Genomic DNA, 27,540 nt, shown 5'->3' with positions numbered 1-27,540 from the left:
AAATAAGAAGAAAACAAAGAAAGAAGAAGTGGGACCGCTAAACACTGAGGATGGAATGGAGGTCAAGGATAATCTAAGCATGGCCCAATATCTAAACAAATACTTTGCCTCAGACTTTAATAAGGCTAAAGAGGATCTTAGGGATAATGGTAGCATGACAAATGGGAATGAGGATATGGAGGTAGATATTACCATACCTGAGGTAGAAGCGAAACTCGAACAGCTTAAGGGACTAAATCGGGGGGGCTCAGATAATCTTCATCCAAGAATATTAAAGGAACTGGCACATGAAATTGCAAGCCCATTAGCAAGAATTTTTAATGAATCTGTAAATTCAGGGGTTGTACCGTATGATTGGAGAATTGCTAACATAATTCCTATTTTTAAGAAAGGAAAAAAAGTGATCCGGGTAACTACAGGCCTGTATGATATCTGCAGTATGCAAGGTCTTGGAAAAAATTTTGAAGGAGAAAGTAGTTAAGGACATTGAGGTCAATGGTAAATGGGACAAAATACAACATGGTTTTACAAAAGATATATCGTGCCAAACCAACCTGATCTCCTTCTTTGAGAAAGTAATAGATTTTTTAGACAAAGGAAACGCAGTGGATCTAATTTACCTAGATTTCAGTAAGGCGTTTGATACGGCCACATGGGGAATTATTAGTTAAATTGGAAAAGATGGGGATCAATATGAAAATTGAAAGGTGGATAAGGAAATGGTTAACAGGGAGACTACAGCAGGTCCTAGTGAAAGGTGAACTGTCAGACTGGAGGGAGGTTACCAGTGGAGTTCCTCAGGGATCAGTTTTGGCACCAATCTTATTTAATCTTTTTATTACTGACCTCAGCACAAAAAGTGGGAGTGTGCTAATAAACTTTGCAGATGATACAAAGCTGGGAGGTATTGCCAATTTAGAGAGAGACCTGGTTATTATACAGGAAGATTTGGATGACCTTGTAAACTGGAGTAATAGTAATAGGATGAAATTTAATAGTGAGAAATGTAAGGTTATGCATTTAGGGATTAATAACAAGAATTTTAGTTATAAGCTGGGGGTGCATCAATTAGAAGTAACAGAGGAGGAGAAGGACCTTGGAGTATTGGTTGATCACAGGATGACTATGAGCCGCCAATGTAATATGGCCGTGAAAAAAGCTAATGTGGTCTTGGGATGCATCAGGTGAGGTATTTCCAGTAGAGATAAGGAGGTTTTAGTACCGTTATACAAGGCCCTGGTGAGACCTCACCTGGAATACTGTGTGCAGTTCTGGTCTCCCATGTTTAAGAAGGATGAATTGAAACTGGAACAGGTACAGAGAAAGCTACTAGGATGATCCGAGGAATGGAAAACCTGTTTTATGAAAGGAGACTCAAGGATCTTGGCTTGTTTAGCCTAACTAAAAGAAGGTTGAGGGGAGATATGATTGCTCTCTATAAATATATCAGAGGGATAAATACCGGAGGGGGAGAGGAATTATTTAAGCTCAGTACCAATGTGGACACAAGAACAAATGGATATAAACTGGTCATTGGGAAGTTTAGACTTGAAATTAGATGAAGGTTTCTAACCATCAGAGGAGTGAAGTTTTGGAATAGCCTTCTAAGGGAAGCAGTGGGGGCAAAAGACCTATCTAGCTTTAAGATTAAACTCAATAAGTTTATGGAGGAGATGGTATGATGGGATAACATGATTTTGGCAATTAAATGATCTTTAAATATTCATGGTAAATAGGCCCAATGGCCTGTGATGGGATATTAGATGGGATGGGATCTGAGTTACTACAGAGAATTCTTTCCTGGGTATCTGGCTGGTGAATCTTGCCCATATGCTCAGGGGTTAGCTGATATTGCCATATTTGGGGTCGGGAAGCAATTTTCCTCCAGAGCAGATTGGAAGAGGCCCTGGAGGTTTTTCGCCTTCCTCTGTAGCATGGGGCCCGGGTCACTTGCTGAAGGATTCTCTGCTCCTTGAAGTCTTTAAACCACGAGTTGAGGACTTCAATAGCTCAGACATAGGTGAGAGGTTTTTCGCAGGAGTGGGTGGCTGAGACTGTGTGGCCTGCATTGTGCAGGAGGTCAGACTGGATGATCATAATGGTCCCTTCTGACCTTAATATCTATGAATCTAAGAATCACCTCCAAGATTCCTCCATTATCTGAAGCTCCTGCCAGCATTTGATCAATGAGTATGTCTGTCCTGTTTTGTCTGTAGTGAATCGTAAGCTTCTTGAGCTGGAAACTGTGGGCCTGTGTCTTCCAGTCACTTACAGTGGTGTAAATCAGGAGTAATGGTTCAATTCAATGAGTTACACTGATGTAAAATGTATGTAAGTCAAGGCAGAATCATGCCCCATATCTTTCTGTTTATTTATACAACAACAAGTGCACTGTTGGGGCAAAATGAATAATAATATTCACCTTGTCTCAGAGCAGTTGGTTATATGCTATTCTCACTGGAACGCTCTGGAACATTCTCAGGAACTTGAGAGTTCTTGAGACACGGATAGCACTGCAGACATATATTGGTAAGAGAGAGAGGGCGACTCAGAATAATAGGGTTTGCTATTTCTAGATTAGTGATTCTAATTTAGGCCAGGTCCATATTGGTGAGGACTTAAAATCACCTGGCTGTTCACTGGTCAGTTTAAAATGAAATGGTCACCTCAATCAAGCCTTTGGTAGGAATGAACATATTGGTTCAGATAATATAAGAATCACCCCCCCCCCAACCCTTTAGCCAAAACTCAAAGCCAGATTATTTTTTAGGTTTCCAAAATTCAGTTAACTTTATTCCTAAACCCTTTTGTTTCAATGTACCTCTATACTCATAGGTTCCAGGTTGGGATCCGAAAAGATCAAATGCCATAATACCAAGCATTTGATTTTCAGAGTCATGGGGCAGCATGAAGTACTTGGGAAATAACTTGAGAGAGAATTTGTTTCTGTAAGATTCTCAGCTCATTTTTAGCAAATTTCAAAGGTTTAGAGGGTCATGAGAAGCTTCAGAAAAGGAACCAGATTCTGATTGAAACGAAATTCCCAGTTCAACTACCATTTAATTTTCATAGACACATGTCCACTACCACCACTGGTACAATTTCATATTCTTAGAAGTTTCATATTCAGAGAAGATAGGGACTAAATGCACTGTTTCACTACGTCCTGAATGAGCATGTAACTAAATTAACCCATAAGGGTTTGTCCACTTTGCAGTTAAAAACTCACGGCTGGCCCATGCCAGCTGACTCAGGTTCGTGGGGCTGGGGACAGAAGGCTGTTTAATTGCACTGTAGACATTTGGGTTTGGTTTGGAGCCTGGGCTCCAGCATCCTGCAAGGTAGGAGTGTTCCAGAGCTCGGGCTACAGCCTGAGCCAAAACATCTACACCACAATTAAATAGCCGCTTAGCCTGAGCCTCACAAGCCTGAATCAGCTAGCACGTGCCATCCATGGGTGTCTAATGGCAGTGCAGACTTGCCCTAAGGGAATGCAGCTAGTTGGTTATAGGCATAATGGCTGCTGTGTGATGAACCCTGTGCTATCATTGCCGGTGCTGTACCTAAATGCTCGTTAAAACTATCATTCATTAAAATGGTCAGTCTGACATCTTTCACTGTCACTCAGTTCACTTCAGGAATCGGTTTAATACTTTTACAAAGATTGTCTTGGCTAACAACTGACATGAAAGTCAGTGGGGTTATTGAGGATGCAATTCAGAGAAGAGAAAACTCTAATGTTGAGATATGTTCTTTTGTTTTATTAGGTGATCTGCTGCATGTACAGTATGTAGAAAAATTACAGTGTCAGATGCATAAATAGCTATGTATAGTTCACTCTGATCAAATGAAATGTTTATGACTATTTACTACTGCTGTTATTAGTATCTGGCTTCCTGCTGCTGGATTCCAACTGAATGCCATTCAATTGTTTACATATAGTCTTGATTGACACATTGTGTTGTTTTTAAACAAAAATCATAACCATGTAGGTATTACATGGATTCAGCAAACATGCACTTCATTATATAGCTCCATATCCTTTGGGGTTTACACAACTTTGAGGTTTAATATTGCTTGACACATAGGCATCCTGTTTGGATTGCTTCAAAGGAATGTAATAGCAGTTTGTTTCCATCAGCATAAAAGTCAAACTGGATGAAATATCTCAGTAACTATAAAAGGGGGGGATGGGATCCATTCAAAAGCTCCCTTCAGAGATTTTGGAAATTCTAGAAAACTAATTACTTTTGCTGTAGAGATATTTAATCTACAGTTAAATGCTGATCCCTGTTGGACGATCTTAAATAATGTTATTGGCTAAGCTGTCTCATTAATTACAGGTCAGGATTTTATAAATGATCATATACAAGCTGAGGGTGAAATGTACCCTTCCTTTAAAAAAAAAGAAAAAAAGAGTAATTTGGCTTTTTACCTTATACTGAATGGGGCAGAGTGGTAAAATCACATGAACCCCAGTATGCAAGTTGGTGACAGGTCTGCATAGTAGCCTTTCCCTGGCCATTGTTCTGGCCTGCTGACTGAAATAGTATCCACTATCTGCTCATACCATGTGGACTTTATGGATTCTTTCACACCCACTCCAATGCTGCCTCTTAATTGGTCTATTCAGAGCCAGTGCAAAGCCCCCTCCATGGTACATAGGTGTGATGGTCTCCTATGCAGCCACTGCACTCTCCCAACCCCACCACATATCCCCACTGTGGAGCTTAACTGGGACATGTGGCTTTGCAAGGTCCTTCTGCATCTGGGTGAGCATCACTCTCAGTGAGTAGGAGCTCAAAGGATGATGGAGACAATATAAAGGCAAAAGCTGGTTACCTTTCATTACCTGAGATCATTTTAAATTCCTCAGTCAAGCCCACTGTAATTCTTCTCCTTCTTCCTTTGGTCAATGATGTCATCAAGGAACTGAGTAGTCACGCTTCTCTTTAAGTGAATAAATGAATATTCCTTCTACTAAATTAAATTTTAAAAAAATCAGCAAAGATTAATAGATTGTAATTGAAGACTACAAGAAAAAAACGAGAGAAAAAAAGCAAAATTAATTTGAAGATCTGTGAGAATCTGCTTGAATGTCCACTCTGACTTTTAATATTTTTTATTAATTTTCAAAATGTTGTTTTGAGAGTCACAAGTGAGTAATATAAACCATTTTCACATAGGTCCATGTAGCAGGGTGGCTTACCTTTTGAAGGCTGGAGGGCCTGAGGACAGCCAACCCTAACTATTAAAGAGGCACACCTGAGTTGGATCAGGTGATTCTCCTATAAAGAGCAGCAGGATGCTGCAGGAAGAGAAGAAAGCTGAGGAAATTGCAAAGAGTGGGAAGGGCTTCTTCAGGGAAGACCTTGATAACAGGGGAGTTTAGTAGTCAGAGCCACAATGCTGAGCTCTAGCTAAGTAAAGTCTGGGAGTGGTGGTTGAATCAGAAGAGGGCAGATCGACTCCCTTGGGATGGAGGGTCTGGCTGGGTGGAAGGACTCTGTTTGTTTGGGACTATGAGGAGCGAGTTCTGTTTTGTGAAGGACTTTGTTACTAGCCTGAGTGGAACTGGTGAAGGGTGAATCAAAGAGATCAGAGAGAAGAACAGCCCAGGTCCCAGAAGGAGGGCTGTGAGGTTCCCTTAGTTAAGAGGAATGGGTTTGGGGTCTATAGGGCCACTAGAGAGTCTGTACAAGACTAAATAAACTAGATTCCCACCATGAAGGGGTACTTTTGTCTGAAATACTGTGAACTTTACAGTTCTTTTGGGGCCCCGGAGAGGGGGAAAAGGCAAAGAGGGTGCTGCAGAGTGACTTTGCCATTATATACAAAACAAACTATAGGTCACATGAGTCTAACTAATATCAGTAAGGAGAGAAGAAATATTAATATCCCATTCAATAAGGAAAGGGATTCAAAAATGAAACTTGGAAGTAAAATGGGCAGCCGTGTTTCCAAGTACTTGTCCATGTACCCTCTTTTAGCTTAGTCATTTTTTCCATTACTAAAACTTCTGAAATTTTGGAAAGCCCTCTGGTGTAAGAATTTTTTTTTCCTCTAGTAAACTAAAGTGCTAATAATAAGTTATTTGAACAACATTAGTAGAAGTGTCATCCATTCTGAGTAGTGCTAAAGTGGGCATTTACTTTTTTATTTTTACATGAAACCAAAATCTTGTAATGTTTGGCCCTTCACCATATTTGCATCTAATACCTGACTTTCCACAATTCTTCCAGAGAGACTGTTTTGAATAGAAACCAATTAATCTAATCTAAAGGGGATAAGGTAGCTACAATGTTATTAGATGAGCCTATGCTTAACACAAGTTGAAATTTTATTAGTACATCCATATATTACTTCATGTAGTCCTGAGGAATATCTACTAAGCTTCAGTGTGAGGTGAAATATTTGGGAGGAGATATTTTTCTGGAATAACTAAACGTTCATTTTAGCAAATTAGGACTATAGATTAGAGAGGAGACAGACAAAAAGGAACATGTTGATGTGTATAATGAGGTAGTAAGGAAAGCCTACTGGATAGGGCACTGGACTAGGACTCAGGAGACCAAGGATGACTTCTGAACTCTTCCAATGACTTCCAAAATAAACTTTGGCAGATCCCTTAACTGACCCGTGCCTCCTTTCCTCAATTGTAGAATGGAGGTAATACATCCCTATCTCATAGGAATATTGTGAAGATAAAATTCACTCTTTACTTGGAGATGCTCAGATATTACAGTGCTGCAGGCCATATCATTAGAAAATAATGACTAGCATATCTAATTTCGAATTTAGCAAGATATAATAATGCTTTGTTATTTTCCATAAGACTTCATTGGAGTTGAAGATTTGAGTGTTTAGTTTAGAGTTTAACACACAGTTGTTCAACTGTTAAAGTTTATTGTGGGTATTTGAGTAATTCAATTTTTAGTGTATCTACCAAAGAAAGCTGTGTTATGTGTGGGAGGTAGGGGGAAGGTGTATAACTTAAAATTTTAGCTATTCTAACTCATCTAGCCCAAAGATTAGCAGAAAATAGGTGTTCATGCCTTAGAATAAAGGGTAAATATGCCCACTTTACTAGAGTCAGCCAATTTCTCAGTTTCCAACCAGTTCAGATAAGAATAATAATGATACCAATAAAATGCTGCTTCAGTTTGGTTTGCTAAATAGTAATAGTACTTTTCCCTCTGCCACTCTTTCACCCCGCTCTTCTCTCTTGTAACCAAATGCCACTAACATGCTGTTTATTAATCCAAATGAAATTAGAGGACTATTTCTGCAGTCTTTTGAAGGAAAAGGAGAGAGAAATCCCCTGCTTTTTTTTTCCTTTCCATTTTCAGCACTGGTCAGATAAGAGATTTTTAATTACTCTTATTTGATCTACCATCATTATTTTTGAATAATATCTGCTACGTTTGAAGCAAGGTGGCATGTGTTTGTTTGCCCTTCACCTTGGGAGTCATGGGCTCAAATGTGAGATATCACCCACATGATAAAAATTTAACAATTTCCATCTATAGCTTAGAGTAGATAGGAGTCCACATAAGAAAACCACCATAAATTTGCCATGATTGACTGTCTTTACTCAAGAGGGGCCCTGGATTAGAACAGTTAGGGAATTGCAGGTCAGGAATGTGGTGCATTGACAAAGCTACCTTGAGAAACTTAAATAGCACCAATTCAGATCAAATTGTTCTGTAGTCAGTGTTGTCATTCTTTCACGTCAATGGCACCAGCACCAAAACCTAAATATTAATCCACAAAAACCCTGTGCAATATATAATTTAGAATTATGATCCATTGGATGGAATTGTGCTGAATGCATTCTTGTGAATTTCATAGGAGAACACTACAAAGAGACTTTTATCATAAGAATAAGATCTGGGAAATATTCCTCATAAAGTTAAGAACAAAGAGGAAGAAGTTATGTTTTATCCCACCTAATCACAAACACGAGTGCTCCCATTAAAGTCAGACATTACTTCAGAACTGATTGTAGATAAGAGTGGGATATAAATTGGTATTAGAAGTTAACACAACACAAAAGGGGACCAGGTCCCTGAAGCTACGGTGATTTATACTAGGTTAGCAATCCAGTTCAGTAACCTGTAGTTTGCTAGATGTTAACATGGAGTGTGCAATGCAAGAATGTATTTTCACTGTGAGTTGCTGATTAGTTAGATATTCTTGTGTTTGAACGCCTTTGATCATCTTTGGGGTCTGGAACAGTGATTCTCTAACATGCAGCCCAATTAGCACACAGCTGCAGCTCATGTGACATTCCAGTGCCATAACGAAGGCAGGGAGGGAGGGGCACCCGCCTGGGGCTTAGAGCTGGCAGGGGTGCAAAAATGGGGCAGTGTAGGATCAGGCCCAGTGGCATCAGCTCCCTTCTCCCCATGGTGGGATCAGGTCCAGCAGCATTGGCATGAGGCCAGGATACTCAGCACCCACCACCCCGAGGGATAATGGGTCCAGTGACCCCAGCTGAAGCAGGTGCCCTGGCACTAGGACCACAGTGGCAGGCGAGCAGGGTGGGCTGCATGGCTGCATCCAAAGAAGGAGACCAGTGGGTACAGGGAGGGAGATGTAGGGGGTTGGGGGCAGTCCCTTGATGGGGGAGCTGGGGACAGTTGCTAGTGGGGGGATGGGTTCATAAGGGGCAGACCCTGGGTGGGTGACTGGATGCTGAAGGAGCAGTCCCAGGGGGAGGAGGTGTTATGCCCTGGTCAGGGCACACTGTCTCTGCAGGGCAGGCACATGTGCCAGGCCAGAGTTGGGTGGGGTCTTCATGCTGGGGGGACAGTCCCAGGGGGGTGGGTGATTGGCAGGGGTGGGAGGGTAGTCCCTGGCCTTGGAGGCAGTCTGGGGGGAGGGTTGGGTTCATGGGGGACAGTCCCTGGCTGGGGGAGGCATCCTGCATCTGGCAGGGCTCCCCATCTTTGGAGGCCGGCTCCACAGCTGCACACTCTGGACTCTCAGGCTAGCCGTATGGCCAGCAGCAACATGGAAGTAAGGGTGGCAATACACCATGCCATGCCACCCTTACAGTAAATTAATTAATTTTAACTGTTAATGTTTTGACTTATTTTGCTAATTTAAAATACTCTTGGTAGACATTTGCCACTGTTGGAATGAAAGGCACTATACTGATTTGAATCATATTGCTGTCATATAACAAATACTAAACCTTATTTTTTTTTGTAGATGTACAGGGTAGTATATATTGTGTGGATGCAGCCCACGTAACATATAGAGAGCTGCATATGCGTCTCACAGAGGTAAATAGTTTGAGAGCCATTGGTCTGGAGACACTGCAAGGGTGTTTGTTTGATGCCTCTAAAATATTGTCTGAAATGGCTAGTGTACAAAAGTTATTCAAGAAAATAGCCCCCAAAACACTGTTTCATCTGGTGCAATTTGCATAATTTTAAATTGGTAGTAAAAGCAGCATGTGCCCTGTACATCAAGATAAAGCCACGCTTTGAATTTGCAAAAAGGAATGAAGTATGTGGTTGTGGTGTTTTGTGTGTGTGGGGGTGTCTTTCTTTCTTTGGAATGCTCAGAAGCCATATATGTTTAATAAAACAAACTTCCATTCACAATACTTTTGATGAAACTTCAGTAGGGAGGAAAACAGGAGGTAAAAAATTCTTACAAAAAACCAACTTGTGTACAGTTCTAAAATCACTGGTCAGAATTTTCAAAAGAAACAGATTTAAAAATTCATTGAAGCATATTTCCTAATAATACAATGGAGAAATATAGTACTACGTGTTCTATTGTACTTACAATATTTTTCACGTCTTGAGACTCCTAAGCAGATATGAACAAAGTAAAAGCAATCCCTTTCTCACACCTGTGGTGCTACGACCAACAATAGGACTACTTCCATGAGTAAGTGATGCTCCCATGGGAAGGGTTTTCAAGCCTAAGGGACTAGATATAACTTAAGGATTTGGTATGGTTTAAAATGTCACCAAGATATTAAATGTCTTAACTGGTTAATGACAGTACTAGAAAATTATTTACTAATAGACACAGGATTATGATTGTAGAATTTGAAAGAAAACTCTCACATTAACTTGAGAACTTTCTTCTGATATAATCAGCACACAAGTGAAGAGAAAGTAACAGGACTGTAACCAGGCCAGTGGATAGGTTCAGGGTTAACATTTTCAACAGCAAAAAAGGTAAATGTTGACTTGGAGCAAAGATTTTTGGAAAAACAGTGAAGTATTTTGACTGTAGAATTTAATAGCTTGTAGATACCAAATTTTCCAGACATATTTTATTCAAACATCTCACTTTATCCTCATCTTATAGATAAACAAAAAGGGTGAAATGAAGACTGTGGGAAATTGTCTGTGGGAGTTTTGCCGTTGATTTCAGTAGAGCCAGGATTTTACCCACTGTATGCAAAGCTGTCACTTAGAACAAATTAAAACAGTATGGAGAAAGAAGCTTAATTTATTGAGGATGAGGAGTTAGCTGTGGAGCCAACACAAACAGAGCCCTCTTTAAAGGATAGATATGACACAAACAATTTGTATGCTTATTCTACTACATCTGAACAGTATGCACAAACAGACAACGTCTTCAGGTCATACTAATCAGCCTTGATTGTGCCCTGCACACAAGTCATGTGTGAATGAGCCTCTTCCGAGTTGCAGTTTCTATAGAGTAGATTGAGGAAAATATAGAGTAGAGTGAGGGAAATTATTTAACATACGGTAGAATTTATAATATATAAATTTAATATTTAATAAATTAAATTTAATATTAATTTGATATAGAGTGGGGGAAATAATTTAATAACAAACTCCTGCCAGTGGGTCACTAAACTCCTACAGAAAAGTAAAGCCTAATCATCTGATGTGATGTTGCAATCTCAAGTCACAGTAAGAGTCCACCTGTTGATAATCCAAAGATGAGAATATTTTAGTTTTCTATAATCCATTGAGAAAATACAGCTGGTGACAAAACAAATTATTATCATTACTTCCAAAGAAAGGCGGTCCCATGCAAGAAGCTGTCTTTCCAGTATCACATTGCTGGAGGTTTGCACGTCAAAGGAATGCAAGGAGGTTTGGATATGCTCCCTACTGTCAAGTGTAGTGTCAAGCACTTACATGAAGTATGGTTTTGTCTATTAATTGGACCTAAAGTTTCAGTTACTTAAACCATCCTATTTTATCCATACAGTGAGATTACTAATGTCAACAGAGTCACAAGTTATTTTTGCTGTGCTATGCCAGCGTTGACACTACTGTGCTTTGTGCGGGGGAGAGAAGCTGGGAGGTGAGAGCTGCAGATAGCTGAAAAGAGAAGGGCCAGTTACGATTCACAGAGAAGAAGTCTCTTTCTGCATCTAGAATCATAGACATCTGTAATGGCAAGATAGTATTAAATGTATATACAACCAAAGAAACAACTGCAAGCAGCCATGGCAGGTAAATACAGTATATAATGATTTACTTGGTGTTTAAAAGCTGTTTTATAGGTTTTATATAAATACAATATCTTTAGTCTCACTGGGAGAGAAGTACTGTGTAGAAGTTTTAAGTTTATGAGAATAATTCATTTAATCACATCAACCAAATAAAGAAAAAGTGGAACCTAAGACCACATACTACTTTTGATTCAAGTACACAGTTTCCATTGACATCAATGGGAGCACTGCAGGTGTAATATCGCTTCTATAATGAACATAGTCATGGGAAATATGTTGTAAATCAGCCTAATTGTTGCTGCTTTAGTCAAGGAAGAAGCATGGTTCCTTCCAAATATTGCCTTTGTGGCTCTTTCTTCAGAGAAAATATGTTTAGAAAATATTTGAGCATGGAGTCAGGTAAATTTTAAAATTGTAAAAATGTAAAATGGTAAAATTTTAAAGAGTTCAGAAGGGGAATAGAGCAAAAGTAAGGGTACAATTTTCAGCCACAAATTTCTTTGCTTCAGTTGCAGAAGGGTCATGAATATGAATAGTGCTGAATTCTGGAGAAACAATTTGTCATTATTAAAATTTAGTGCTTTGTAAACACAAAATATCAGTTTCAGCTTCCTTTTTCTCTTAGTGCAGCTGTTTGTGCAATTAACGGGTCTAAATGTTCTGGGATTCAGCATCGGTGAATGGAACTATGGCTCATAAACAATAGAAGGATGTAATCTCTAATAGACTGTCAGGATTCAGAACATATTGAACATTTGAAACTGAAAGAGGGATTTCTATGGCCAAACTATCAGAGCTACTTGCTATTGGTAAATGGACACTTGAGAGTATATTGCATTTCTTAATGATGCTATACTACTTACGCGCGTGTGCACACACACACCATGCTGCCAGCTACATCCAATTATGGCAGTTTGCAGTTGATACAAGTATAGAACGCTTTCCTAGTAAAATGAAGAGACAGATTAGCAAAACTAATTTTCCTTGGATATTTCTGTGAGAGAGTGGAGGATGACCAAAAATATGCTTCCTCATTTCATTTGTAAGGGATTTTATTGCAACTATATGATATGAACACAGTCTTACTGGACATATTTTACTATACAACTTTATTTGTATCATGTCATCTGTGCAAAATATATCCTAAAATCCCTTACTTGCAACACGAAGAAGGAAATTAATGTTGTTGTTTTTTTAAGAGATGCAGAGGTAAGGGAGAAAAAAAATTGTTAAGAAAAAGCAGTGAACAATTACTACAGCCAATTCTCTGACAGCAGTAATGTTCACCCTCAGGGCATGCTGCAAGGCCTACCTTTGCTCTTGGATTTTTCAAAAGGCAGCAGGCAGAGCCCAGAGTCAGGACATTAAGGGAAATATTGTTTTTGTTAAATTATTGAATAACTGATGGAATGAGGTGGAGCACATGACTGATACATGAAGTTTTGTAATTTTTTCAGTGTGTAAGTGCTAAATCAATCCATAGGCACATTTTTAAATATCAACATGAATACACATCATAAAGATATGAACCAATGCTTGACTGCAATATTTTTAAGATACTTGGGTTGGATGAGATTGTCCGTCTGCTTGGGTTGTATTGGTTCAGTCATCACTTCAGTACTGGAGTGTTAAAAATCAGTTTCCAGTCATTATTTGGGAATGTAGTCCAATGTCTGAACAGATGTTCCATTGTAAGATAAACCGGAAGCCATCTGCTGGTTTCTCTTGTATAGGCTGGGCTGAGCAGCAGGGATAGTGATAGCTGTGGAATGTGGACCACATGCTTCTGTAAAACACTGACAGCAACATTACTTGGCCAGAACCTCAGCCAGTGTACAAATCAGCATAACTGAACTGATTCGCCCCAACTGCGGATCTGGCCCACTGTTTTTAGGCTTCATAAATTACAAGGACAAAAGGGACCATTCTGATCATCTAGTCTGACCTACTATAGAACATAGATCATGTAACTTCCCCAAAATAATTCCTAGCACATATCTTTTAGAATAACATCCAAGCTTAATTTAAAGCTTGTCATTGATGAAGACCCCTTGAGAAACAATTCTAAATTGTTGATTCAGGAGAACCTCTTGAGATAAATACTTTGAAGTGAGAACTAAAATATTCCTGGGAGTTAGGCCCCTAGTGGGCTTTTCAAAAGTGCCTAAGCAGGTAAGGTGTCTATCTGCATCTTTAGGCATCAAAGTCTGGGGTTTAGGTGCCTAAGTACTTTCATGGATTCCATTCTTTGCCTTAGTTCTGTGACTGTAAAATGGAAGAATAATACTTCCCAACCTCACAGAGGTGCTGTAAGGATAAATACATTAAATACTGAAGCACTCTGAGACATGCTGATGAAAAGTGCTATATAAAAAAACTATTTTTAAAAAAATCAATAGGTACAGAGACAACTGTATGTCTATAATTGAGATTAACATCACTTCCAGCAAACTACTTTACAAAAACACTTATTTTATATTTTAATATATTTTAAACTACTTGAAGATTAGAGAAAGCACATTGTTAATGCAGAATAAACACAGCAGAACTTCCTTGTACACTCATCATTACACACTACACTTAATCATCACTAAAAATTGGCAGCCTCTTTCGAGCATTTAAAGTGTTAGTGCATTCCTGTATTACTAAAATTTAATTAATTTTGCAAAATATGCCATTGTGCACTTACTGGTCTGTGTTACATTTCTTTAATTTATTTTCACATTCAAGCTACACAACTGGTAAAATAAATAAAGTATAAATCTATAAACTCTAATTAGGAAAGATTATAGTCATTGTGATAGCTCCGGAGTTAAGACTGCATTGAGATTTGCATTTAGAGCAGGGATTAAACCCCTTTGTTATGCATGGGAATAAATGGACTGTTTTCACAGTCAAAAGAGATAAATAATGGGGTCCCCCAAGAATCTCTACTGGATCCTGTGCTATTCATCATAGTCATAAATGATCTAGGAAAGAGGGTAAACATGGAGGTGACAAAATTTGCAGATGATACAAAATTACTCAAGATAAATCCAAAGCTGACTGCAAAGAGTTACCAAGAGATCTCACTAAACTGGTTCACTGGGCAACAAAGTGGCAGATGAAAAGCAATGCACATTGGAAAACATAATCCCAACTAGACATACAAAATATGTTAATTAGCTGTTACCACTCAAGAAAGAGATCTTGGGGTCATTGTGGATAGTTATCTGAAAACATCCACTCAATATGCAGTGGCAGTCAAAAAAGCTATCAGAACGTTAGGAACCATTAGGAAAATGTTAGGAACCATTAGGAAAGGGATAGATAATAAGACAGAAAATATTATAATGCCACTATATAAAGCAATGCTACACCCACACGCTGAATACTGCATGCAGTTCAGGTTATCCCATCTCAAAAAATATATATTGGAATTAGAAAAGGTACAGAGAAGGGCAACAAAAATGATTAAGGGAATAGAACAGCTTCCATACAAGGAGAAATTAAAAAGACTTGGACTGTCCATTTTAGAAAAGAGACAACCAAGGAGTGATATCATAGAGGGCTATAAAATCATGAATGGTATGGAGTAAGTGATTAGGGAAGTGTTATTTACCCCTTCACATAACACAAAAACTAGGGGTCCTCCAATGAAATTAATAGGCAGATACGTTCATCAATGACTATTAGCCAAGATAGTCAGGGATACAACCCCATGCTCCGTGTGTTCCTAAACCTCTGACTGCCAGAAACTGGGACTGGATGACATGGGATGGATCACTTGAGAATTGTCCTGTTCTGTTCATTCCCTCTGAAGTATCTGGCATGGGCCCCTGGTGGAAGACATGATAAAGAGCTAGAAGGACCACTAGTCTTACCCATTATGGCCATTCTTATGTTTGCATGAATAATGAGTGCATTTTCCCCAAATTTTCATAACTAATTCTGACTACAGAATAAATTTTATGGGAGTCCATAAGTAGATCTGTTAATATGAGTCTGAGTTAAAATTATTTTAAAATGAACATTTTAACACTCTTCAGCGTTTGCTAATGAATATATTTCTGAATTTTGAGATTAGAAAATGTATCACTTCTAAACTGTAGCAAAATGTAAAACGTTTTTTAAAGTTTTTATTCGTGTCAATTTTTGATTGACATGAACATCCATTGCTACTTATATTGTGAAGTGTGTTAATGAATATTTTTATTGATTAATATTTTGATCATCAAATAAAATAGCCATTGATGTTCCAGAAGATAGGGTTTCATTGTCAAAATACTTCTAGACCTCAGAATTGAGGAGAGGACCTTGAAAATGTGAACCAAGTGTAAAATGATGTAGTGATGTCTTCCTTAGTCTACAGCTAGCCTGAAGTAACTCTGAGAGGTGTGAATTGGCCCATCCACCTCAACAGACATAATTATAAAAATGAACTAGTGAATGTTTTGGTTAGCAAAGATCCACCCCCTCTCAGGCTGCATATTTTATATATGTTGTGGTAGCATCCCAAGCATGCATCAGGGCACTATTGTACTAGGTGCTGTACAAACACATCATAAAACAATTATTTCTGCCCTGAAAACTATGTATCACATTATCATGGATGAGACTCTTACAGCGGATGAGACTCTGCAGCCCGAACAGCTGTGGATTTTGCCTCTTCCCCTCTTGCCTCTGACACACCCTCTTTTGATCCCAAAATACAGGAAGAGTGGGGGTGAAGGCCATCCAGCGTTAGCTACATTAGATTTGCACCATCTGAGAATTCTGCTGCATCACGTGGCCCTTTTAGAGCATCTCTAAGGCAGCTTTGCATGGTCTCAGCAGCTGCACAAAGATATTAGGATAAGGTCTAAGGTTAGGATTGAGCCCTTAGAAGCTACAGGCAGAAGCTCTTCTAAGTAACAAAAAGGGAGTTTTCATTTTACTCTATGAGTAAGTCTTGGGTTAAATTCATATTGTCTGCAAGTCACTTTTGGCTCCCACACTGTGAAATTTCCTTCTAAAATAGTGTTGATTTTTGGAAATGGCTGAGGGAGTCCTAAGCCACTGCCAAATTGCTGCCCAAAAAGTTTGCACCAAAATTAATTACGGTATTTAGCATGTGTTGCCATTATAATTAATTGGGTCCACACTGAAAGGAAAGAAAAATGGGTTGTTAAGCAATAGTTCTTTAAGATGTAGCAGGAGCCTTCTGTTCTTTGTTAGAACAGCTGCCCTCGTGGTTCTGTCTTGATGAAGTCACTGCCCAGTTTCTTTTTTCAGGAAGATCAGTGTTTACATGCTCAGCTGTCTCAAGTCAAAACAGTTCTAATTTGTTAATAAGTCACTAACCAAATATTATTATTGGGAATCTGGTACATAACCAGATGCAGAATGTAGCTTCTGTTGAATTTTGAATGTTAGAGAAAATATAAAACCACCACTCTTCACCCCCTCACCATACCCCAATGGAAAAAATGTAATTTACCAGCCAAAATGATTTATTAAATGCACAGGTGGCCTGAACTCTCAAAGCATTCTCTTTTTGTTTTTTTAGAAAAGAGGTGATAGTCAAATTGCTTTATTATCCTGTACCTATTCATAGTGTCAGCATAGAGTATCTAACATCAAGAGAGATAAGTAAACCAATTCCAGTAACAAATTCAGAACTGCCTCAGCCCTTGAACTGAATCTTGGCCTTTTTTTCTCCATTTACAATTTATTTTAAGTGATTCAGTGTTCATAAAGGAGATAAATTGACAATCTTGGGGACTGTTTATCATCACAAAAGGCAATGGCAGTGCAAGCTTTCCAGCAACAGCCTTATAATGTTGCTGAAGTATGAAATGACCACCCATAGGGGGTGCCTAGATATTGTGGTAATTGTGTATTAGCAATGACCTGGAGTAGATCAATATGAAATGCTGGTTCAGCCTCTGTGTTTATTTAATCCTGGGCCTCTTTGCTGGGACTGCAACTAAGCGTGTCAGATCTGTGACTGTTGTAGTGTTGGTTCTGTGTGGTGGATGCCTATTCATTAGAAACTATAGATCTGAAGACATCCTCTAGGAAAAACGTAGAATTAAAATATAGATAATTTGACAAACAATACTAAAGTGTTTGCTATGTTGTAGGCCCTTAGCTCCTCTCCCTTGGTGTAGGTGAAGAGAAGGTTGGGGCTGCAGTGGATTGGGGAGTGCATGCCAGCTCATTTTGCACTGGACTGAGGGCAGGTGTGGGAAGGGAAGTCCCACTGACATAAAGGAGTGGGTCCCTACTATCTGTGCTGGTCTTTTTGTGTTACTTGGGTAGCAGTTCTGACAGCTCTGGAGCTCCTGACTTTTCTCCCGCTGGGTTAGGGTGGACCCTTATCTCCTTTCGGTCTAGAGGATGAACAGGGGAGTGGGACTTGGGAGACCTGTTGCATTCACAGGTCTGCAACTAGCCTGCTGAGTGACCTTGAGCAAGTCACTTCCCCCTCTCTGTGCCTCAGCTTCCCCATCTATAAAATGGGGAGAATGATACTGATCTCCTTCGTAAAGCACTTTGAGATGAAGAATGCTGTATAAGAGCTAGGCATTTTTATTCTTATTATAAAATGAGGGAGGAGACAGAATGGCTTGGGTAGAAAAGGAAAATTCTGGATAGGGAAAATAGAGTAAGGCCATGTGTGATAAATGAAGGGGGTGAGGGAAGCTCCCTTTTATGGACACCCAGACAGCCATTCAGCTATAAAATCCCTCTTGGTAGCTGTTCGCTACCTGCTTTACCTGTAAAGATTTAAAAAGTCTGACTGCATGCATAGGTAAAAGGAAGAGAGTGGGAACCTGGCCAAAAGAGCCAATAGGAAGGCTATAACTTTTTAAAATTGAAACTAGACTCCCCTTTTGTCTGTCTGTGGTTGTTCTCCAGAAGAGCAGGGACAGGGCTGGACTATGCTGTAAGAGCTTGCGCCAGGTATGAAAAATCATTAAATCATTCCTAGAAACTACTCATTTAAAACCCCAGATATGTAAGTATATTTGGAAATGTCTAGGAAGATGCAATTAGGTTTATTTCTTTAAGTCTTGTGGACTTCTTTGTGCTAACCCCCAAATGCTTTTGTTTTGCTTGTAACCATAAAGCTGGACCTCAAGAAAACCATTCTTGACGCTTAGTTATTATATTTGCTCTTTTTAGATCTAGCAGTACCCTAAGTTTCCAGATGTATTGTCTTTCTTTTTGTTTTTAATAAAATTTATCTTTTTTTAAGAACAGGATTAGGATTTTTGTGTCCTAAGCAGTTTGTGCATATGTTGTTTAATTAGCTGGTGGCAACAGCTGATTTCCTTTGTTTTCTCTCTCAGCTTTTCCCCGGAGGTGTGTGTGGGAAAGGGCTTGAGGGTACCCCACACGGAGGAATTCCCAAGTGTGCCTTTCTGGGTTTAAAGGGTTTTTTGGTTTTTTTTGGAATTGGGTGGTGGCAGCATCTACCCATCCAAGGTCAGAGAGAAGCTGTAACCTTGGGAGTTTAATATAAGCCTGGAGTAGCCAGTATTAATTTTTAGAATCCTTGCGGGCCCTCACCTTCTGCACTCAAAGTGCCAGAGTGGGGAATCAGCCTTGACACCATGTCTACACAACCACTTGTTGGTATAACTTATGTCACTCAAGAGTGTGATAAAACACCACCGAGCGACATAAATTACACCAACAGAAGTGCCGGTGTGCGTAGCACTATGTTGGTGGGAGAGCTACTCCTGCCAACATAACTACTGCTGCTCGTGGAGGTGGTTTTATTATGTTGACAAGAGAACTCCCTCCTGCCGGCATAGAACGGCTGTGTCGGTGCCACTGTAAGCTCCCTAGTGTAGACATGGCCTTAGCGAGGAAACATGCAAAAGGGATTTTGGGTGGGGATGAAGGAGAGGGGAAGTTGAAGGGTAGAGTAGGGGAAGGAGAGATTTGGAAGGGGAAGAAGAAAGTAAAAAGACAATTCTTTACAGCTACACACACCCAGCATTTAATGATCTGCCCTCCTCTTCTTCCATAATTAACTATCAGTCTGAGCTGGCTGGCTGTTGAATGTCAAGGTTAATAAGATATCCCATCAGTATGAATGAACGCTGCTGTCTTGCAAAGCATATGCATTCCAGGTACTGCCCTCACAGCAAATAGCATGAGCATAACATGAGCTTTGCAATAAGCAAATGCACAATTGGTTTTATTCAGCATATAGCTTGGCAATGGGTTTTATTCAGTAGTTTTCTGTTCATCTGCATGCATTTAGTACACATTGCTCATTGCAGTTTAATCTTAAGCCTATTTCTACACTGAACCTGAACCAGATTCCCGTAGGAATCTGGGATGTCTTGTGATTTGGGTCTTTTTGCTATTTTTGTGTTGTGCCCATTTTGTGATTCTTGTAAAAATGTCCACTATCCTTATGCTTGCCAGAATGCTGGCCATCACTTATTAACCAGAGTATTATATACCCTGTTCATTATGTAAACTAAACCACACAGTGGTGGAGTTATTGACACTATTGTGAGACGTGTACTTGTGTACAGAGAAGGAAACACATGCTGCCTTATTGAGCTCTATCTTGCCCTACTCTTTCTTAAGCAGTTTCTGAATGCTAGGAGTCCTTTCCTGCTGATCACATGCAGTGCAACAATATTGTGCATCACATCCCTAGCACTGTCATTCCTAGATGCACTTCACAGTATAGAATCATAGAACTGGAAGGGACCTCGAGAGGTCATCTAGTCCAGTCCTCTGTACTCATGACAGGACTAATTATCTAGACCATTCCTGACAGGTGTTTGTCTAACCTGCTCTTAAAAATCTCCAATGATGGAGATTCCACAACCTCCCTAGGCAATTTATTCCAGTGCTTAACTAACCTGACAGGAAGTTTTTCCTAATGTCCAACCGAAACCTCCCTTGCTGAAATTTAAGTCCATTGCTTCTTGTCCTATCCTCAGAGGTTAGGAAAAACAATTTTTCTTCCTCCTCCTTGTAAAAACCTTTTATTTACTTGAAAACGATTATCATGTCCCCTTTCAGTCTTCACTTTTCCAGACTAAACAAACCCAATTTTTTCAATCTTCCCTCAGAGGTCATGTTTTCTAGACATTTAATCATTTTTGTTGCTCTTCTCTGGACTTTCTTGAATTTGCCCAAATCCTTCCTGAAATGTGGTGCCCAGAACTGGATACAACACTCCAGTTGAGGCCTAATCAAAGTGGAGTAGAGCAGAAGAATTACTTCTCATGTCTTCCTTACAACACTCCTGCTAATACATCCCAGAATGATGTTCGCTTTTTTTGCAACAGCATTACACTATTGATTCATATTTAGCTTGTGGTCCACTATGACCCCGAGATCCCTTTCTGCAGTACTCTTTCCTAGGCAGTCATTTCCCATTTTGTATGTGTGCCGTTGATTATTCCTTCCTGAGTGAAGTACTTTGCATTTGTCCTTATTGAATTTCATCCTATTTACTTCAGACCACTTATCCAGTTTGTCCAGAACATTTTGAATTTTAATCCTATCCTCCAAAGCACTTGCAACCCCTTCCAGCTTGGTATCATCTGCAAACTTTATAAGCGTACTCTGTATGCCATATCTAAATCATCGATGAAGATATTGGACAGAGCCAGACCCAGAACTGATCCTTGCAGGACCCCACTTCCAGCATGACTGTGAACCACTGATAACTACTCTCTGGGAATGGTTTTCCAACCAGTTTTGCACCTACCTTATAGTAGCTCCATCTAAGTTGCATTTCCCTGGTTTATTTATGAGAAGATCATGCGGGACAGTATCAAAAGCTTTACTAAAATCAAGATATACCATTTGTCAAAGAAAGCAATCAGGTTGGTTTGACACGATTTGTTTTTGATAAATCCATGCTAACAGTTACTTTTCACCTTATTATCTTCTAGTTGTTTGCAAATTGATTGCTTAATTATTTGCTCCATTATCTTTCTGGGCACAGAATTTAAGAGCATCATGCCAACTCAGTCATTTTAGCGAGCATTATATTCTCATAGATATAGAAGTACTGTAAGTAAGATGGCTATCCATGCTACACTCAGGAAGGGGTAATATTGTCCTAGTTTATTATCCTTTACTTTGGAAAGAAGGAGCAACTAATGATTTTAAAAACATTCTTTTTCACTTTCAAAGAGGAGAAGAAGATTGCTGGTTGAATAGTAAAATGGGCCTGAGCTGACATGGATCTGAACTTCCCCAAGTTCCCAAAGTTCAGGGATATTCATACCTGGGGTTTTGGTTTGGGCATAGCTCTAAGTAAATTGTTAAGTTACCTGAGCTAAACCTCGGAAAAGTCTCCTGCGCATATATTTCCACAAGAAGCATTTTCACTAGATGGAAGAGAGAGGAAGAAAGGATTTACCGACATGCATTTTATTTGCTATTAAATGCCATTGGCAGATGGTGTCTGGCACTCATCAGAAACAAGAGACGCTTCATAGAGGAAATTATATTCTCTAATATTTCCTATAAATGTTTTCATTTTATCATGTTTAAATAGTTCATAGGAAGCACTTGTCACATCTTTTTATGGGATGAATTCAAGAACAAAGAGTCTTTTCTTTTTTAAAAAAAAGTAAAGTGAGTACACAAATAAAAAAAGATTCTTCTGAAATTGTCCACTATCCTTATGCTTGCCAGAATGCTGGCCATCACTATTATTAACCAGTGTATTGTAACCTGTGCTTCATTATGTAAACCGAACCACACAGTGGTGACAATACTATGAGATGTGTACTTGTGTACAGAGAAGGAAACTCATGCTGCCTTAAATGGCCCAGAATATCAGGGTTGTTACATGTGTATAGTGTTGAGCACTGGAAATATTAATGTACACTGTGGTTATATCAAATGATGCTAAATTATAAGGTGCATAAACATTGAAATTAGCAGTTTAAGCATAGTCCAATTGATTTTAAAAACTCTTGTACGGTTCCCAATCTTTGCTCAGAGGAGGCTCAGAACAGAATAAAAATGAAGAATGGATTATCTTTTTGTGGAATAAAGTGGGCACAGTGCAAATGCACTAGAGATAAGCCCTGAGAGACATTTTCTTAAATTCCATCCATCTTCACCTCATAAAAGTACTCAAAGCCTTATAAATAATTTAAAAAACTAATGGACGTGGTTTTTAAACAATGGGAGGCTGCTCTTAAAGAAGCGGGTCATGAGCAGATCTGCAAGGGTGGAAATGGAAAATGCACTGCTTCTATGCTATGGTTACCTGAGAGGTAGAAAGGCATGGTGCGGTGTGTGAGTGCAGCCTTCTTCAGTACCACTGCTCTGTTAGGGCTCAAGCCTGAGCACTTTGACCTTGCTGTAGCAATGCACTTAAGCATGTGCTTAACTTTAAGCAAGAGATAGTCTCACTCACTTTCTTTGCTGGATGAAGGCCAGAAGGCTCTTGCAACTTGCAGGAATGAGCCATATAGGTTAGTAGTAAAGACATAGTGCCTAATGACATCAGAGTAAACCTGTGTCCCCATTGTTACAGAAACAAACACTCTTTCATTGTAGATGGATAGATATGTGTGTATATATATAGATAGATATTTAGATCAGCATTCTAGGGAATCTGATCTTTAATGTGCTGAATCATCCCTTATCAGTTCATTACTCACCAACTCATACTTTTATGCAGGTTCTCACTCAGTCTTAGGTATGATGCTATAGCCCTCTTTAGCAGCATATAGTTTATTGCAGCATTTAACAGGCACTTCAATGAAGGGCAGACATCCCCCCAGAAACATGGCTGCTACTGTTTTGGAGCCTCATATTGCAATGCACACTTCTAGGGGATGCTGGAGTCACTGTCTTTGAATGGATCTGTGATCTGAAAAAGACACATTGTGATGATAAATTCACAGCTGTGTGATGCATAAGACTGCGATAAAGGTAAATGTCTCACTGGCTAAGGCTGTCATATCCTTTTCAATAATGACCAGTAAATGCACAAGTCTGACCGTGTTCTTTATTTTTCATTTCCATTCTGACATAACATTAAGAGGGTAGAGTAAAATGCTAATCTCCAGGCAGTACAATTCCTGGAGATCACTCCCTGGAAGTTTAAAAATAATTCTGTCTCCAACCTTCTGCCTCATAATAACACCATCTAACACTCGGTATAATTACCACAACAAACATGAGCTATTTCTTAATTGCAGGGATGACATTGGCTATCTTTTGCTTATTGAGATCAGATGCATTTTACTTCCTGTTAACCTCAGAGCAATTCCACTGGAAATATACATAAACATATGGAAATCAGTTACCGCTATATTTCTTGATAGCTGTATAATTAATTTCTATTGACAATGTACTTACTATTACTAAGTCTAATCCAATCACTATAAGTTGGTAAGTAGCAAATCCAGAATAGATAGCTTCCCCACAGAGCTAAATAAGAACTTTTAGAGAGACACTAATGCCTCTCCATAGGTGAAATTTAATTGGATAGCTTTATATGTAGTGCTATGAACTATGTTTTTCACATTGTTCATATCAGTTCCTTCATCACCGAGCCTGAGATGGTGATCTGCAAAGCAGTGATCATGTAAAGGAGAAACAAAATAAGACTACTAAAAAGACAGGAGTCATATTACCTTCAAGGAGAAATTATGTCTGGAATCTAAAATTTCCAGCCTGCTATCATGCAAATTTAAACAAAAACATCTTCATTTGAAGTAAAGAACACTTTTATGCAGTCTTTCAAGTCTTCTCTGTAAACAGAAGTTTGTTTGTTTTTTAAAGCAAAAATAGAGATGATCAAATTCAAATAAACAAGAATGTCTTGTGATATCAGCAAAAGTGGAACAAGTAAAAATGAGTTTTATGGCATCACAAAACCATCAAAGCAACTTTTCAATCTGTAAAAGAACACCAGGACTGGAACTGTTAGTGTTCTTAAATCAAGTAAGGAAGTCAAGAGGGAGGAAAGGATGCTCTGTGGTAAGGCAATAGAGCCTTCTTTTCTCAGCCACCAGTTTGAATCCAATCTGTATCCAGTCTTGTTGATACAGGCTGAGAGTTGATACAGGCTCCTGGCTGTATGTTGGTGAAAGTTATACGAAATGCTGGGATCAATCCAGTTCTTAGGGAGGCTAAGGCTACTTCAAACAGCACCATTACAATTAGCACTAGTCAGCACCACTGTTCGCAGTTTAAGCTGCAGAGATGGAATGAGCATGTGGATTTAAATCTCACCAAATGAGGGTAAATCCATCCTCATCATCATATCCACTCATTAAACTCCACACCTGAACATAGCCATTATATGAACAACATACCCTCATATCTCAATGTCTGTACTTTGACCTGTTAACCTTTTACGCCCAGATGGGGATATTGCAGATTATGTATTCCTTACGCCATCCAATCCTAAACTGAACTTCACACACCTTGGTAATCTGTACATTATTCTCTGATAACCAGAAACTTCTACGCTTAAACTCTGTACCATTTTCCTTTTATTTTAACGTCATCTTAATAAAATTCTTGAACTTTCCCTTTTGAAGTGGCCATATTGGAAAGGGGTTAATCTGTACTGGTGAGGAATTGGTTATTCCTGTAGCCCAAAATGTATGGTCTCTATGAGATAAATGATCCCAGTCTTCTCTAAGATTTTTCTGGAACTTCTCACAAACACAAAATTCAGGCGAGGAGGGGAAATTTAAGTGCTTTCTGAGGAAACCTACACTGCATTTGAAAGTATCAGACCTGGCTCAAGCTATCAGCGCCTTCACGAGGAGTAAATTCACTTCATAGTCTCTTGGGGTAAAAAATAGGAGTGCAATGAATTGTGGAAGTATTAGGAACCTATGAATATTAAAGCAGACAAGACAATTGAGGAAGGTCAGAAAAAATCGACTTCTTCTAGGCATACTGTTTGAGAGAGGTCAGATTAAAATCAACAGAGAAAATGGGGTGCAGGACCATTTGGTTTGTTTCTAAACTTTGAAACGAGAGAGGGGAAAATGTCTAAATGTAGCATTTTAATGTCCGTTCATGGGGAAGTTGATGAAGGAACAAATCAAAAGGGATGCTACAGATGCAGACGAAGTTGGGGGCTGTAAAACTTTCAAAGAGGCATGCCTCCCAGTTAGAGTGTGAATGTGCAAACTAATCGCACCACTAGTTTAGAATTTTTTTTTTAAATTATTACAGGAAATTGCAAGACTCAATCTTCCAAATACAGCTACTGCCATCTATTGATGTCCTGCTGTTGTAAGTTTTATAAAACACTTTTGTTTACCTTTCAGATCAGCATCTTCATGACCCATTTGTCCAACTACGGGAATGACCGCCTGGGGTTATACACCTTTTTGAATCTGGCCAACTTTGTTAAGAACTGGACTAACCTAAAACTACAGACTCTGCCTCCAGTTCAGCTGGCTTACAAGTACTTTGAACTCTTCCCTGAGCAAAAGGACCCTCTCTGGCAGGTAATATAACATACCTGTCAATAGTCCCACTTATAATTCTTCAATTACAATGCACTTCTAAAATCTTTTGCCAAAAGACACATTAAAAATGAAGATATTTTATTTTGTTTTAAATGCCTTTTTGGATTTATTTTATTTTCTTCAAAGACAACAGCTTTGACTGAGAATATATTTGCATATTTGTTAGTTGTGATCTGCACAGATAAAGCAAGGCACTTGCTTAAACTCAGTCAAATACCAGCCAGTTTAAGAGCAGTTGGTTGCTATTTATCTGGGCTTCCCTTCCCTCTTCTTTTCCTGACACATCACATTGTATTAACTTATCTTGATGCACAATCATTAGGATGAAAACAGATGAGTGAGATCTACCACAATGCAGATTCACTGTACCCATTAATATGGAATCACTAGCATTAAGTCACTGCAGTTGTAGCAAGGATATCCCCTTCTTTAAAACAGCAAGGAAAAAATCCCATATGGGAGATAGTGATTAGCATAAACAGTTACTCTGAAAATAAAGAAATGTCTTACCCCAACTCAATGATGACTAGTTCCCACCTCCATTTGAAATAAATGCCAATGCTGCCCGTAATGCCAGGATAGCAATTGTCAAATAATTATCACATATTCATGGTTCCTCTGTGATTCAGCACATGATATGCCAAAGCACACTCTGATACACAAGTGTAAATCCAGAATAACTCAAAGGAAATATGTGCACTTATGGTGGTATAAGAGAACAGAATTTGTTTTTAACTAGTTTTGGCAAGATCTGCAGCTAATATATAAATTGGCCTAGCTTCCATTGATAGAGTTATACTGATTTGCACCAGATACAAATTTGTCCCATTATATTTGGTTAACTTAATGCATTAACAAATCTGGTCTTCAACAAACCATTACCAGCTTATGCAAAGACAACATCAGTATAATAACTTCTTGAAAGAATAATCAACTCTTACTTTTTTCTTCGGATTTTCTGTTCACACATTTTTATTTTGCATTAACATGTAGTAGAATATTAGTATTGAATAATATCCTAAATTTCTCTTTTTTTCCTGTCTTTTGGATTATTATGTAAATTGAAATTGTCACTAACTACTATATATTTGAAACTTCTTTGTCACCTAATAAGTAATATGAATAGCTAGAAGGCATAATAGCAATAGGTAATTTTAACCATAAATGGAAACTTATTTGTTAATACTTAATTTTTATTCCTTTTAAATCTAAAACGAACTTAGGCCTCAATCATGCAAAGCCTTTAGGCGAGTGCTTTAATTTTAAGCACATGAATAGTCTTATTGACTCATTTGCTTGATCAGCGCCATAGTGATTGTGAACTATGTCACACTGGCAGAACTAAGGAATAGTGTCCTCTACAGGTAGAGTACAAGAAGGAGCTGTGCCAGCTTCTCCAGACTGCTGTACATCAGCCTTGACTTAGAGAGATTTCCTGTAGGGATGAGAAGGTAGTTCAGGCACTATGCCTCAGAGAAGAGACTGTCAACAAGACTTTTAATTATGCTGTGACTAGCTGTTCCCTAGGAACTGCATTATAACCAGCAACTCGTGTTGTAAACTGCACCATACAGAATTGTATCGTGGTGACTTTCAGTCACTAGAAGA

The 27,540-nt window shown here is 38.9% G+C and overlaps 1 protein-coding gene across 9 annotated transcripts in view; it reads left to right on the top strand.

Moving 5' to 3' along the window:
• NDST4 (N-deacetylase and N-sulfotransferase 4) overlaps positions 1-27,540 on the top strand; it is a 253,236-nt gene that overhangs the window by 196,044 nt on the left and 29,652 nt on the right. For all 9 annotated transcript variants that reach the window (XM_043545412.1, XM_043545411.1, XM_037897103.1 and 6 more), the window contains exon 8: positions 25,729-25,911. In XM_043545412.1, coding sequence (XP_043401347.1) covers positions 25,729-25,911 — 183 coding nt within the window. The remainder of the gene's footprint in view (positions 1-25,728; positions 25,912-27,540) is intronic.

This window comes from Chelonia mydas, chromosome 4 (assembly GCF_015237465.2).
Source record: "Chelonia mydas isolate rCheMyd1 chromosome 4, rCheMyd1.pri.v2, whole genome shotgun sequence".
Lineage (NCBI taxonomy): Eukaryota > Metazoa > Chordata > Testudines > Cheloniidae > Chelonia > Chelonia mydas.
The sequence above is the reverse complement of the archived record's forward strand: the minus strand, read 5'-3'. Positions and strand labels throughout refer to the sequence as shown.